This window comes from Acartia tonsa, chromosome 6, assembly GCF_053477335.1.
Source record: "Acartia tonsa isolate MP-2025a chromosome 6, ASM5347733v1, whole genome shotgun sequence".
Taxonomy (NCBI): domain Eukaryota; kingdom Metazoa; phylum Arthropoda; class Copepoda; order Calanoida; family Acartiidae; genus Acartia; species Acartia tonsa.
In genome coordinates this window covers 20,837,601-20,854,307 of record NC_137265.1, presented here as the reverse complement: position 1 = coordinate 20,854,307, position 16,707 = coordinate 20,837,601, and the positions used below count along the sequence as shown (strand labels likewise).

Genomic DNA, 16,707 nt, shown 5'->3' with positions numbered 1-16,707 from the left:
ACAACTAAGTCGATTGAGTTCTCCTTTTAGTGAAGTTTTACAAAAGTCCCGGGAAAGTTTTATATCAATTATTTCTGAATTTAAGTCTTAAGATGGCCTTTTTCGGAGAGAACCTAGGGGAGCATACGCCGCTGTTATACAATACACATTACACATGTATGGTTTCAAGTTTGGGTTACAATTTTATGTTTATAATACCATTATGACACTTGGGGTTTTCAGTTTTGGGGTTATCACAGGGATAAGACAATGGCCGATAAATTGATATACATCCCCAAAACACAAAATTAACACTTCTGTAGATTACAATTAGTGGTTGAAATGTTTGGACACTGAACTTAATGAACTAACTAATCAAAATTCAATAAAAGTCCTCAAAGTTGTTGATCCAATGAAAAATAAAACGTCATTATAACCTTTGGGGATAATTGTAATAAACCGCCCAATGTCCCCTCCCTCCCTGGGGTTTTCTGTTTAGGAGTATACCCACATAATAGTATAACCTAACCAATAAAACGTTAAATTGCTAAAATATACTTTATGAAGATGATAACAAGAATAAAATACTTCCAAAGATTTATATTTTAATCTGTGAAAAGAAAAAATTATAGAAGTAAGTAAATTAGGGATCTCTTACTGTCTTCTGTACCGAAGGATCTCGGTAACCGATATGGTTCACATTTAAAAGGTGGATTCTCAAAGGTCCTGCAAAGGTTTATAGCAATTTTGGGGGACGGTACAAACACCCTCCCGAGAGAAATCGCCAAAAAATATTTATTGCCAAAATACTCTAAGTGGTTCCTCGGTATACCTACTTGAATTCCCTTCTTATAAGGGTATAGAAAATTTTTAAAAGCGAAACTTTTCTATAATTAGGGTCGGTCCATCCGTACGTATGTCAGTACGTCCGTCCATAACGGATAGCTTTTTTCGTAAATTTAGGCATGTTAGAATTGTCCTATCGATTTCAAACTTTGCATGGTGATTCCTTTAGTAGTTAGATATGATTTAGAAAGCGTAGCAACTCTACAATCATTACCAGAATTTCCGTACGTCCATTTTAAACATGTATATTTTTAAAATTTTTTAACAACAAATTTTTATGGGATCTAATTATCCGATTGATCTGATTTTTGGTATATTGACTTCTGGCACAACAAAGTATACTGTTATAAGCGAAGCAACTCTATAATCAAGTCCTATTAATGTAAGTATGTCCATAAACATTATCCTGTATCAAGCAGTATTTCAACAAATCTACTTACAATTTTGCTTCAAATCTTATACATTTATATTCTGATTATTCAGTTCAGACACTATACAAGTGTTAATGTCTGTTTGTCCTACCGTTTCAGTGCTTCGCTTTTATGGATGTTGTCATCCTTGTTCTTTTATAAATTACAAAAGAAAGACTATATCATTAAAGGTAACTGCTATAGAGATGCTGCGATACTTATAAAAAAAGTTGTCTTTCGTAGGGTGGGGCAGGGGGTAAAAAAACCTAGACAGAATAAGTTTGTCTTTAAATGAGTTGAAGAAATAAATATGTTATTACCAAATATGGACTTTAGACAATATAGTTTACATCTTATTTACATAAAAATATTTATTTCATTTTGTTTTTAAGGTAAAAAGAAACAAAAATAAATATTTTGTATGTCTTTTATTGATTTAAGGATTCCCAGAAAAAAATTAAAGTTTGAAATAGAATTTTAAAAGGTATTAAAGAAGTTAAAAAGGACAAGGAGCGCAGCAAGAACAGGTCAAAAACATTTTGACGAGACAGAATACTGCATTTTTAAAAATATAATGAACGTACTGATAGACTCATATTTTTGTTTATACAAGTTTAAATTTTATATACTTGTTTCGGAGATCTTAAGGAACATACAGCATGACCCTCGAAAAAGTATTTTTAAGCATCTGCATCCCTTATTTCTCAATGAATTATTAAAAAATGCATATGTCCTTGTTCTCTATAGTATTCCACGTAAGTAGATATAAAAATATTTTTTTTACCTCCATTAACACCGGAGATTTTTAGAGCTAAAGTTTTGAAAAAGTGACTGAGAAAAAGAATTTTTTTTTGCTTTTCTTATTTTTTGGATGGTTATATTATGTTTTTCTGGCAATTGAATAATGAGACACAAAGAAAAACAAGTTAACTAAATATTTCTTTTTTATTCCACCAAAAAATATAAATTTTTAATGGCAAAAAATACTACTGAATGAATTGATTATTTGCAAATTTTAGGTTATTTATTAACCCTTATTTATAGAAAAGGATTAATTATGACAGTTGCTCCGCCTACTTTTCTGACATCTCAATTATTTAATAAGGGGTAAATTAAGCTTTTTAGGCTAAAAAATCATTATGTTTTATTTTTATTTTCTGTATAACTTTTTTGTTATTAAAGTTAGGATTGTGAAACAAAAACAATATTCCTGCTATATTCATAGAGATTTATTTGGTTTTTTAATCTTAAACAATTTTGCCTAATAAGTAAGTTTTTCAAAATGTCATTAAACTAAAAAGACTCAAAAATATGTGTAAAAAAATGCTTTTTACTCAAAAACTAAATTTTTTATTTCATTTTTGTATAAAGTTTCTGCTAGTAACAAAAATAAAAGGATTTCTAGCATAATTTTGCTAAAAAAGTCGTATCATGTTAAAAGTTACTTTTTCCTCAGTCACTTTTTTAAAATTTTAGCACTAAAAATCTCCGGTGTTAATGGAGATAAAAAAAATATTTTTATATCTACTTACGTGGAATACTATAGAGAACAAGGACATATGCATTTTTTAATAATTCATTGAGAAATAAGGGCTGCAGATGCTTAAAAATACTTTTTCGAGGGTCATGCTGTAGATTTTTTAATACTCCTAATGTTGGGGTTATTTTAAATACAACATTATAGTTTTGAAATCATAGCCTTTCCTAAGATCTTAGATAACTAACAACCTTCTTACATTTTAGGATGGAAGTTTCCGCAACAGAAATGCCTCGTCCATGGATAATTTCTACACAATCAAGGAAGCTCTCAGAAAAGGTGAGTAACAGTTATACAGTGATTTTCATGTTCTGTAATAGGGTGAAACTTGCAGCGGGCTAAGATAACGATTCCCCCCTCCACTGCCTTTACTCCATACCCTAACCCTGAATGAACGAACTGACCAATAAACGAGTTCCCTGTTAGCAAGTTAAGTGACGACAATTTTTCCTCTATCGACGTATATGTTCCTAATTGAATAACCGAAAAAATAGTTACTTGTAATTACCTAGAATAAAATAGCTTTAAAAATACAAAAATTAAGCCTATTTTAGATTTTTCATCCACAAGAAAAATCACAATAAAGAAATCCTATTTTTTCTAGGAGAGGGGAGTGAAAACCATCATTTAACTTCTTAATTATACCTAATTTGTACTTTTTAAGGAAGCCTTTTTAGACAATTAATATTTATTTCTTTCATCGTATTATAAACCGCTTTCCGCGGATATAGAATGTACAATTATAAGATTAAAACCGTTTTTTTAGCCCCGAGGTGCCGAAGTTTTTTAGCCCGTGCCTTCGGCACCTCAGGGCTAAAAAAACCGGTTTTAATCTTATAATTGTACATTCTATATCCGCGAAAAGCGGTTTATAATACGATGCTTGACATAGTTTTTTTCGTATGGATGAGAACCGGTTCCTATCCATTGGATTCGAATGAATACGAGAAAAACTATTTTCTTAGAAAGTGCTTAAAATCTAAAGAAACACCCCGCTTACCCTCTCATTAATTCGTTAGCACGCCTCTATATTTAAAGAACCACCCTTATGTGCAAAAAAAATTCAATACCCTTATCCCGAGGTCATACTATGACAGTATTCTACCTTAGCGTGGTTATATAGCATAGGCTAAACTCTTGGTGTTACACCAGCACAAAATATTTCTAGGATCGATTGTAAAAGACACCCACATATCACCTTGGGATATCGGTGTGCATTCACTTCCACACATGTATCCAGAGGCATCCAGACAACCAATTCAAGGATAATGTTTGACTTTTGAGTTGGTAGGTTGACACACTCCTCTATAAACAACAAAAATAAAAAATCGTAAGGAGGGTGTCCAAATTTTCGGGAACGCTTCCCGCACATTACTAATTTACCAGAAGCGAATATTATTACAACAGCACAAAGTATCTCTTTGCTAAACGACAGATATTTTGCTATTCTGCTTTTTAAAGCAATTATAAATCACTATGCGAACATGTTAACATGCGCAAATTAATTCACACTGTATTATTTTATGATGGCCATATATCTAAAAATTTTTATGAATATATATCTATTTTATTTCCTATTCGTGGTTTTAGGAATAGATTTATTATTACTTGGATATTACGCCAAATTATCATGTACTCTAATAAAGTGAAAATTGAAGCTGGCTAAAATAACAATCACCCTTCCACTCATATTACCCATTCCCTCTCCTCCTACTAGATGAGCGAACTTACCAATACATAATGTTTATGTTGGTAACCTAAATTGACGACAATTTTCCCCTTTCATAAAATCCACGTATATTATATAACCATTGTTTTAGGGCGGAAATAAATCTGAAAATCAATTTTATATAGATTGATAACATTTATTGCACTCGTCCAATTTTTAAATTACCCAGTTTTGTCATTAATAATTTGTCAGCGGATATTAACATGTAAATGAAACAATTTAGTTTTCTTGACCAATAATGTTAACCATGGTTTTCTAATAGTATAGTTTTTTTTAAAAATCTATTTAAAAATAAGCTAGGCTAATAATTTTGTAGACTAAGATAATTTATTAAAAAGTTTAAAAGAAACTAATCACTAATTCAGTAAAGTAAGTTAGTAACCATTGTTTTTGAGCCATTAAATAAGAAAACGCAGTTATAAACTTTGGGTCCCAGTGTAATTTACAGTCCAATGTCCCCTCTCTCTTCTTCCATGACTTATGTAACCGAAGTTTTACCAAATTTTTTTTAAAAAGCGAAGCTTTTCTATAATTAGGGTCGGTCCGTCCGTCCGTACGTCCGTCCGTCACAGACAGTTATCTCTTTTCGTTAATTTAAACAGGTTAGAATTTTCATATCGATTTCAAACTTTGCATGCTGATTCCTGTAGTAGTTAGGTACGATTTAGAAAGCGTAGCAACTCTATAATCACTACCAAAAAGTCCGTACATCCATTTTAAACATGTTGATTTTTTACTTTATAACAACAAATTTGTATGTGATCTTATTATCCGATTGATCTGATTTTTGGTATACTTATTCCTGGGACAACAAAGTACAATATTTAAGCGAAGCAGCTCTATAATCAAGTCCTAAAAATGTAAGTATGTCTATAAACATTATCCTGTATCAAGCAGTTTTTCAACAAATTTACTTACAACTTTGCTTCGACTCTTATACATTTATAATATGGTTATTCAGTTCTGACACTATATAAGTTTGTCCAACAGTTTCAGAGCTTCGCTTTTATGGATGTTGTCATCCTTGTTTAGTTTCTGTTATAAGGAAGTATCCAACTCTTTCATTTCAATTATCGCAAGATTACATCTTATAAATATTTAATATTTGGCTAACAATGTATCAAAAAATCATGGATCTAAAGGGATAAGATATTGGCTGGTAAATTGATGTACATATATCCGCAATAATGATGCACAAAATTACCCCTTCTGTATATTACAATTAGTGGTTGGACACTCAACTTAATGAAAAAACCAAAGTTATAAAACTTTGAGGACTAGGGTAATAAACATACCAATGTCCCCTCCCTCCCTGATCAAAAATGCATTAAAGTAGACATACACAGGGATATTATGAGAAGACAATGGAAGATTTATCAATCTTTCCCCAAATCACACAATTCTGTGGAGAATACGCAGAACGATTGATTAGAAGTTTGAAGGAAGATTTGGAGAAGAATGATTTATCTGTCATTATCTCCCACCTCCCTGATACACAAATAAACCTTTCAGACAACTTGCATCGTCATAAACAACTGCAAAACATAATATATACTGCTTTGCTTTCCCCACTTTGTATTTTGTAAGTCACGTAAATGTTGATATTTTAATTCAGAGTAGTTATTCATCGCATCGTATCACATAGCTTTCCTCAGAAATAAAACCTAAGGCCGTGGCTAGCAAAACTGGTTTAAATCATATGATTTTTATTTTAATATTTGTGAAAAGTTGTGTTTAATGCGAGTACAGGTTTTAATCCAGCGGATATTAATCGGTTTCGAAGACATACTAGAAATAGTTTTTCTGTCTATCAATGCCAAGCGTTTCTATTATATAATTATGGTTGGTTCGTCGTACGTCCATAACAGGTAATTTTTTTTCAGCTAATGATGATTCCTGTTCGTTTGTTTGTCTGATATATTGAGCTTTGCTTTTATGGATGTTGTCATCTTTGTTTATTTTGGAGAGTTTGAATCATACAACATTTCTTGATTTTTTTCAATGCTGTTTCAAATTTTGTAAAGTTGTTGAGATATTTGACAAGGTTTTTGGGTTGCATTGTATTGGCGATTTCTCTTAGGTGGTTGATGCTACTTCCCCAAAAATAGTTTTGAACCTGCCCAAGACCCATGAGATGGACTAATGTAAAGGAGAACCATATCGGCTCAGTGGTTAGTAAGATATTTTGGTACACACATAAAGACATTCTGTTACATTTATACCAGGATGATGAGCTACGCTACTGTTCTATGCTGTCGTCCAAGTTATTTTAGCATAGATAAAATTTTAATGTTTGCCTAAAAATGGTTTTATAAATGAATAAAAATCTGCAATAAAAATTGAGTTGATCGGTGCATTTAAATCGAAAGGACTTACAACCAAAGTGAGAGAGTGGATACTGGGCTGTTTATTACACTAGTACCCAAAGTTTTATAAGACGTTTTCTTATTGGATAGCTTAACAACTTTTGGGACTTTTATTGCATTTTGTTTGGTTGGTTCATTAAGTTAAGTGTCCAAACGTTTTAACCACAAATTGTAATCTACAATAGAGGTAATTTTGTGTATCATTATTGGCGCTGTACATCAATGTATTGGCCATTGTCTTATTCCTTTATACCCCTGCTTACAACAAGGATAATCAATAGCAAGCCGATCAAATTTTGGATAGAGAGAAAGAACAGTAAAATTTAATACGGAACAAACAAGTGTGTGATATTTATGACATATTCAGTAAATATCATGAAGTAAATCTTTGTTTGTCAATTTAAAAATCTTGAGCTAAAATTTCTTTCAGCATAATTAGTTTTTACAAATATTTTTTTTTATTTCCAGTTGCTCTTCAGCTTTTCCAGTATGGTCTCGAATTCGATTGATATTTGCTGGATTAGAACAGGTTCTCAGCCATACTGAAAAATCATGTATAGAAATTTTTCACGAATGTTAAAATAAAAAACCAAAATTGGCTTAATTTTTTTATTTCTTCAAGTTATTATCCTCGGAAAGCTGTCTAGAATACGTTGCGATAAATAACTATTCTCGCTTAATCAGATGAATTTATAAAAGATGTCTTTTTATTTTAAAAAGATTTTAATAAGATTTTTATCAAAGATAATGGACATATTTTGCTAATCTTGATTTTCAACTTTTTTTTGTTTAGTCCTTAATTTGGACAAAGGTTATCGTTGATTTAATCATTCTTTTAGGTTAAATCCCTAATTTAACCACTGCACTGGACCAATCACATACCCCTACTTAATATTTTCTAAATTTATACAGGGATGGAGGGGACATTGGATTGTTAATTACACTAGTACCCAAAATTTTATATCACGTTTATTCATTCGTTGACTTAAAAACTTTGGGTTCTTTTATTAAATTTTAATTTGTTGCTTTATTAGTGTTCAAACGTATTAACCAATAGTTTAAAAATACAGAAAGGGTAATATTGTTTATAATTATTGGGATCCACATCAATTTATTGTCTATTGTCTTATCCCTTCAGATCCCTGTTGTTTATAGCTTGTATTTCAAGTTGACCTAAATGCCTTTATATCTACATGACATGTTAATAGTGTTTTTGGACTAAATGCATATAATAACAAGGATGACAACATCCATAAAAGCGAAGCTCTGAAATGGTAGGACAAACGGACATTAACACTTGTTAATGTATAATGTCAGAACTGAATAATCAGAATGCGAATGTATAAGAGTCAAAGCAAAATTGTAAGTAAATTTGTTGAAAAACTGTTTGATACAGGATAATGATTATGGACATACTTACATTTTTAGGACTTGATTATAGAGTTGCTTCGCTTATAATATTGTACTTTGTTGTCCCAGGAATCAGTATACCAAAAATCAGACCAATCGGATAATTAGGTCACATACAAATTTGTTGTTAAAAATGTAAAAAAAATCAACATGTTTAAAATGGACGTACGGACATTCTGGTAATGATTATAGAGTTGCTACGCTTTCTAACTCGTACCTAACTATTACAGGAATCACCATGCAAAATTTGAAATCGATAGGACAATTCTAACATGCTTAAATTAACGAAAAAAGCTATTTAAAAAAGTAGAAAAATCAACATCATTAAAATGGACTTATGGACATTTTGGTAATGATTATAGAGTTGCTACGCTTTCTAAATCGTACCTAACTACTAAAGGAAACACCATGCAAAATTTGAAATCGATAGGACAATTCTAACATGTCTAAATTAACTAAAAAAGCTATCCGTGACGGACGGACGGACCGACCCTAATTATAGAAAAGCTTCGCTTTTTAAAAGTGATCGTTACTGTCTTATTTCGTAATAATCTAACTCATAAAAACTTGAATACAAGAGAACTAATATGGACATACTTATATTTAAAGGACCTGATTATATAGATGTTCGGCTTGAAACATCAAACCTAATTGTCATATCTATAATACAAAGTAGAACGATGTCTGTCTGTCTGTCTGTCTGTCCCTGAAGATCTCAGTAACCATTGAACCGATCGGATTCTACTCTTCAGGGTATATACCTATTGGTCCTGTGGTGGTTTTAAGCTATTTTCTTGGGGGGTGGGACACCCCCGACCCCCCCAAAACAAAAAAATCCCCCCCCCCCCATTTTTTTTTTTTTTATTTTTTTTTTTTTTTTTGCTTAAGATTTCCTTGGTCCTTTAAGGAATTTCGCCTTAATTTTTTTTATCACCTCTTGGGGCAAAGCCCCTAGAGGCTAGGGGCGAAGCCGCTAGTTAAAATATATTGCAAAAATAAATTGATTTCGATGATTATAATTTTTTTTGTTTTAAACGCCAAAAAATATTTGTTTAAAATAAACATACAGACTTTCTATTGATGATTATAGAGTTGCTAGGCTTTCCATAATTTCAGAAAAGATTCACTGAAAAAATTATATAATACTTTAAAAAATTCTAAAAAGTTAGGAGAGGGTAATGGATGTTCAACCAACAAAAAAGGAATTTTGCATCTAATAAAGACTTTTTATCTGATCTGTCTTTGTAAAGATGCTTTGTTATTTTCTCAAAATTATGTTGATCCAGAAAAGAATGGTTATTTATCGCATCGTATCATACTCAGCTTTCTGCGGATATTTAAATAAAGAATTATAAGATTAAAACCAGTTTTCTTTTAATTTTATAACTTTTATTTTAATATTTGTAGAAAATTATCTGTAAGACGATGCTATACGTGATGTTTTAGTATGGCTCAGAACCGGTTCTAATCCATCGGATATTAATCGGTTTCGAAGCCATACTGGAAAATAAAATAAAAGTACAAAAGATGTAGAATGTAATAAAAAGTTGGAAAGTATAAGTTTTTAAGTTTTTTTCTCCTCTAATTAACTAAAGTTAGAGGTAAAGTTTAAGAACTGACTTTCTTTACTTATTAGAGAAATTGTTGAGTAAAAAAATAACCCTACTCTCATCAACATTAACATTAACATTATATTTGCTCTTGATTTTCATTTTCCTATCATTAGATAACAAATATAACAAGGATGACAACATCCATAAGTAGCGAAGCATAAACAATTAAATAAGAATTTAGATATTGGTTGACAAAAGCATGCACATTAGGAAAAAATTCACGAAACCTTTTCAACATTTGTTAATTTCTTAATATTTATTTATATTTCAGTACTATGACTAACAGACTGACGGTCAAAGTAAATTACATACTGGATGCTTAGAACAACGGGAAATTTAATTTTGATATTTTTAACTACAAAAATTTAAAAAAAAAACGGACCATAAACACCAAAGATATGAAGAAAAATGTGAAAAATATAAAAATAGCCAAAAACCTGCAAAAAGGCAGTCTGACCGCCATTGATGTGTTCTTGAAACGAAAGGAAATTTTATTTTGATATCTATAACTGAAAAACTTTGGAAATTGGGCCATAAACACCAAAGGTATGGAGAAAAATGTGAAAAATTGAAAAATAGCCTAAAACCTGCTTAAAGGCAGTCTGACCGTCATAGTTGTTTTCTTGAAACGACAGGAAATTCAATTTTGATTATATAACTGAAAAAATTTTGGAAATCGGACCATAAACACCAAAGATATGGAGAAAAATGTGAAAAATACAAAAATAGCCTAAAACCTGCTAAAAAGCGATCCTATCGACATTGATGTTTTATAGTTAATTGTGCTCCTTGATAATGGGAATGTTGTCAAAAAATTTCAGCCTTTTATCTTTTATAGGAGCCGAGAAAATCACGTTTCCCCCAAACTAAGACGGACATACGGACAGACGGACATACGGACATACGGACATACGGACAGACGGACAGACGGACATTTCAAATTATAGAGTAGCTTCGCTACTAAAAATGTAATTATTTCAGCATGGCTTCGAAACATAAAATTAAAACCAGTTTTTTTTTTGTCCTGGTGGGCCGAAGTCCTGGGTTTACAAAACTGGTTTTAATCTTTATAGAGCTATCTATAATACGATGCGATAAATATGTAACTATGTTACTTATTGGTGATTGAGTTATGTTTTTTTATTGGCTTTAAAAGCTATATGACAAAGTGACAAAAAGTGTATGAAGTTAACCCAAATGCCTAATTAGAATAGATCACTATCAAATATTTTGGACAACTTTAAAACATCCCTAGCCGCCCAAAAGCACGCCATACCATAAAGAAAACACGTAAAATATCTATATTAGCATTTAATAGTGGGGGAAATAAGTCGAATGCTCTTTTCTTAAGCGCTTTATGCTTATACATGCAAATATAGGAAAGCGGACATATTGAATTTGAGTATCAAGAGAATAAATTACATGTTTTAGACCAAAGACTAAGAAAACAGTTAAAAACAAGGATGACAATATTCATAATTTTCAAAACTTAAATAAGTAAAAGACAAATATTATTAAAAATCTTTAAAAGATGAACAGACAGACAGACTAGGTAACTGACTGACTTATAGACTGTGAATTATAGAGTTGCTTTGTTACTAAAAAAAATCATAATTTAAATCCTTGAAAAAGCAAAATGCTAAAGTAAACAACAATCCCCTCAATCACCAAACCAATAAAACTTATTTATATATTTAGCATTAAAACCACAACTGTAAGAATATTTTGGGTCGGATGATTCTACAAATTTAAAATAAGCAACAAGGTTTAATAGGCATAAAAACAAGCAATATTTATACAACTTCCATTAAAACGCAGCAAATTTTAATCTGAACAGCCAAAATAAAAACTTTATCCAATTCAAAGTTATTAAAAAAATGTTACATGGCATAATTTACAAGAATGCCATTTAAATATGTGAAAGATATATATTTTGAATTGTACAACATTGCAAATTTTTAAAACTCTTTTAAATATTAACCTAATGAATGTTGTCATTAAACAGAAATACTTTTAAAATATACATTCTGATGAATTATAAGGGAGGGAGGGGGCTGTTTATTACACCAGTCCCCAAAGTTTATAATACCGTTTTCTTATTCGTTGGTTTTACAACTGTGAGGACATTTGTTGAATTTTGATTGGTTGTTTCATCGAATAGAGTGTCTAAACGTTTCAACAACTAATTGTAATCTACAGAAGGGGCAATTTTGTGTGTCATCATTAGTGGATGTACATGAATTTATCGACCATTGTCTTATACCTTTTGAACCCTGTACAATAATACACTGCCTAATTATAATTCTAAATCTCATTGTAGCAATTACATTTCAAACTTTGGGCCGTAAACAAGTTTTATAAAAAAAATCAACAAATATGAAATATTACAATTCATTGTTAGTTTAGTACCAAAACTACCCTATAAGTCTATAAGTTGGTTCAGCAATAATTTCAAATTGTTGCATATTTTTAATATTTTTTTTACTTTAAAAAAAATCGAAATTTAAAAAAATGGATTTTGGGATTCAACTCCCTCTTCCTGAAGCCGCTAGAATTCTATATTTCAGTACTTGTTTTATTTGCAATTATATATATTTTAGACCAAGTATCTAAAATTAGTTCTTTTCTAACCTTTTTAGTAGCGAAGCTACTCTATAATTTGAAATGTCCGTCTGTCCGTCTGTCCGTATGTCCGTCTGTCCGTATGTCCGTCTTAGTTTGGGGGAAAAGTGATTTTCTCGGCTCCTATAAAAGATAAAAGGCTGAAATTTTTTGACAACATTCCCATTATCAAGGAGCACAATTAACTATAAAACATCAATGGTGATAGGACCGCTTTTTAGCAGGTTTTAGGCTATTTTTGTATTTTTCACATTTTTCTCCATATCTTTGGTGTTTATGGTCCGATTTCCAAAATTTTTTCAGTTATAGAATCAAAATTAAATTTCCTGTCGTTTCAAGAAAACAACTATGACGGTCAGACTGCCTTTAAGCAGGTTTTTGGCTATTTTTATATTTTTCACATTTTTCTTCATATCTTTGGTGTTTATGGTCCGTTTTTTTTTAAATTTTTGTAGTTAAAAATATCAAAATTAAATTTCCCGTTGTTCTGAGCATCCAGTATGTAATTTACTTTGACCATCAGTCTGTTATTCATAGTACAGAAACATGATTAAATATTAAGAAATTGAAAACAAATGTTGAAAAGGTTTCGTGATTTTTTCCTAATATACATGCTTTTGTTAACTAATATCTAAATTCTTATTTAATTGTTTATGCTTCGCTACTTATGGATATTGTCATCCTTGTTTAGTAAATTATTTAGAATAACAAATTTACATTTTATAGTTTGTTGAAATAAAATACATAAGAAGAAAATGATGGCTATCAAAAGTAATTAAGCTCATTTTTTTTATTTCCCTTAGGCGGTTAATTTGATAAACAGTTAAATTCATTGGTATATAATTGAAGCTTCGCCTATAACAATGGATATAGAATACATGGGTATTGTGGCAAGGATATTTTTAGGTTGCTAATATAGCAAATATATTGGTCAATACATTCTTCCATGGTCAGGGAAGGGGATTGGATGGGCAAAATGCTTAGCGTTATGAACTGACTGACTGACGGAAGTGAATTATAGAGTAGCTTTGCTTCTAATAAAAGATACATTTTACTATTCGTTTATATAAATATTGAAGGTAATAATTTTGTTTTATGTTGCACCAAATAAACACCTAGCCTCGAGGCAACGATGTAAAATAAATCCTGAATTATAGGCACCTTGCTTTATGGCCTCAACTTAGTAATTAAGTCATAATTATTTCATTTGGTGTGTCAACCCACATCTGCTAAAGGACCAGTTTTTTACTTTTTAATCTACTGATTACCAATAATAAAAAAATCTAGTTAAATAAATATTTTGTTGTATGAAAAAAGTGTTTTATTAAGATCCTTTTTTATCTAACAAACGCCGTTGTTTTTAATTTTCTAAGCTATAGGAGAGGACAATTTTTAATATGTCATGTATTTAACATGTTAAATGAGCTTAAGTTGAAACAGCGTGTAGTGTCCAATAAAAATGACGTCATTTAATAAAAAATGACAATGATACCAGTATACATTGTAATTGACCTAATTGGCCCATGATTGGTCATTTGTATTGTATGACGTCATTTTTTATTGGATACTATATGCTGTTTTGATTAAGTTTTACATTGCAGTCACCTTATTTAAAGTTTGCTCAAGACCTATGGAATCAGGACCTACAGGATCATACCTGGAACTTTGTTTAACATTCTAGTAAATCTTATTAAATACAATAAAACAAGGATGACAACATCCATTAAAGCGAAGCACTGAAACGGTAGGACAAACGGACATTAACACTTGTATAGTGTCAGCACTGAATAATCATAATATAAATGTATAAGAGTCAAAGCAAAATTGTAAGTAAATTTGTTGAAAAACTGCTTGATTCAGGATAATGTTTATGGACATACTTACATTTTTAGGACTTGATTATAGAGTTGCTTCGCTTATTACATTATATTTTGTTGTCCCAGGAATCAATATACCAAATATCAGATCAATCGGATGATTAGATCACATAAAAATTTGTTGTTAAAAAAGTAAAAAAATCAACATGTTTAAAATGGACGTACGGACATTTTGGTGATGATTATAGGGTTGCTACGCTTTCTAAATCGTACCTAACTATTAAAGGAATCACCATGCAAAATTTGAAATCGATAGGACAATTCTAACATGCCTAAATTAACGAAAAAAGCTATCCGTTACGGACGTACGGACGGACGTACGGACGCACGGACGGACCGACCCTAATTATAGAAAAGCTTCGCTTTTAAAAAGAACCAGCAGAAGTTGATAGTCCTAACGATGTTAATATGGTCAATGCTAACCTCAATGCTCTACAAAACCTGATTCTGTTGATATTTCAGATGAGTAAGGTCTAGATGAATTATCTAGGAGAGAGGATACTGGATAGTGTTGAAAACAGCAGAAAATCCACAGAACCAGACTCTATTATCACTATTAATATTTCAGATGAAGAAGGTCTAGATGTATCAGCTAGGAGAGATGATAGTGTTGAGGAAAACAGCAGAAAATCTATAGAACAAGACTCTATTATCACTATTAATATTTCAGATGAGGAAGGTCTGGATGTATCAGCTAGGAGAGAGGATAGTGTGGAGGAAAACAGCAGAAAATCCACAGAACCTGATTCCATTGACAGCTCCAGCTCATCCAGCTCAGAGTCAGATTCTGACCTAGAGGAAGTCAGGTAAACTGATTTGCAGGGATCTAAAGGGATAAGCCGATAAATTGATGTACATCCCCAATGATGATACACAAAATTACCCTTTCTTATTATTGGTTGAAACGTTTGGACACTAAACCAAGTGAAACAGCCAATCAAAATTCATTAAAAGTCCCCAAGGTTGTAAAGCCACTGAATAAGAAAACGATATTTTAAGACTTTGGGGACTATTGTAATAACCAGCCAATTGTCCTCTCCCTCCCTGACAGCCTCGTTGATAAATCTGGATCAAAGCAAAATACGTTAAAAATGTCTTACTGCTGCTATGCGACAAAGGCTAATAGTTCTTTATCCAAATTCTTTTAAGTGCTTGTAAATTTAGCCTGTACGTTCCCTGTTAACTCAAAAGTGATATAATCATTTGCTTAAGAATTAATTCATTACAGATTAATACTGTAAAACTTGTATTTGATACAAAACTTAAATCTAAGATAAACATAATTTAAATATAAACATTTTATTTAATAATAAAATTTTTACAGAGATGGCGAAATCAGGAGAAAGAAGAAAAAGAAGCCAAAGGTTTCGTGATTTTTTTTATCTTTGGAGTTGAACTACTTTCCAACTCTTGCGTGTTTGTTTGTTGCCATAAAGGATGTCAACGTTCTATTTGTATGGGGAAAGGGGTATATTCATATTGGGGAGAGGCAAGAAAGCGTATAATAATTACGGTTCATTGGGGAGAGGGTAAATACTCCAACAAACTTTTTGGAGCTTTTAATTTGATCATTTTCTATCATTTCAGCAACAGGACTTGAAATACTTTTAAAGCTATTTCTTTAAACTACTGGCGTACAACTACATACATCCCCCATGATTATGAACATAATTACTCTTTCTGTAGATTAAAAATTATTGGTTGAATAGTTTGGATACTGTTTGTTGAACAAATCAATTAAGATCAATCAAATATTGCCAAAAATACAGCTAAAAACGAAATTGACAAAAATACACCCACTTTTTGTCAAAAACACAGTGGTTGTATTTTAGCTAGTGGTAAAAGTGGCAGCACCCCGTTTTTAAAGACAATGAATATAAAACGTGCTTTTAATACATTTGGGGACTTGATTTGCTATATTACAATATACATATCTTTATTCACCCAAATTATTTTAAACTTGTCATTGCTGTTCTCTACTCAGAAGAAGGTTGGTAGGAAGGTTGATAGTGATGATGAGCTGACTCCAGAGAAGGCCAGGGAACTTAGGATCAGAGAGCTGGAGCGCAGAGAGTTGGAAAAAATTAGGTATTCTAAATATAACAAGAATGCATCTGTTTAAAACTTCCATAGCATTTAGAAAGTTTTGAATTTGTGATGTGAGAAACTAAACACAATCACTTGAGCGACCTCCTAAAATTATTACTTTATTTATTTACTAGCGGCTACGCCCCTAGAGGCCTCTAGTGGCACTTTGAATGTTTTTTGGTACCCTCCCCCAAAATAGTTATAAACCTTCCCAGGACCTATGAGAAGCT

The 16,707-nt window shown here is 31.3% G+C and overlaps 2 protein-coding genes across 3 annotated transcripts in view; both read left to right on the top strand.

Annotated features, from left to right (window-relative positions):
- Positions 1–16,707, top strand: part of Mondo (MLX interacting protein mondo) — a 372,455-nt gene that overhangs the window by 176,561 nt on the left and 179,187 nt on the right. The window lies entirely within an intron of this gene.
- The window catches only part of LOC145322066 (uncharacterized), a 51,815-nt gene that overhangs the window by 31,499 nt on the left and 3,609 nt on the right, over positions 1–16,707 (top strand). Inside the window, exons 5-8 of one of the 2 annotated variants that reach the window (XM_080163838.1) lie at positions 2,979–3,051; positions 15,060–15,195; positions 15,714–15,753; positions 16,377–16,477. In XM_080163838.1, coding sequence (XP_080019964.1) covers positions 2,979–3,051; positions 15,060–15,195; positions 15,714–15,753; positions 16,377–16,477 — 350 coding nt within the window. Of the gene's footprint in view, positions 1–2,978; positions 3,052–15,059; positions 15,196–15,713; positions 15,754–16,373; positions 16,478–16,707 lie in introns of both variants that reach the window. The other variant, XM_080163837.1, reaches the window with a different exon arrangement.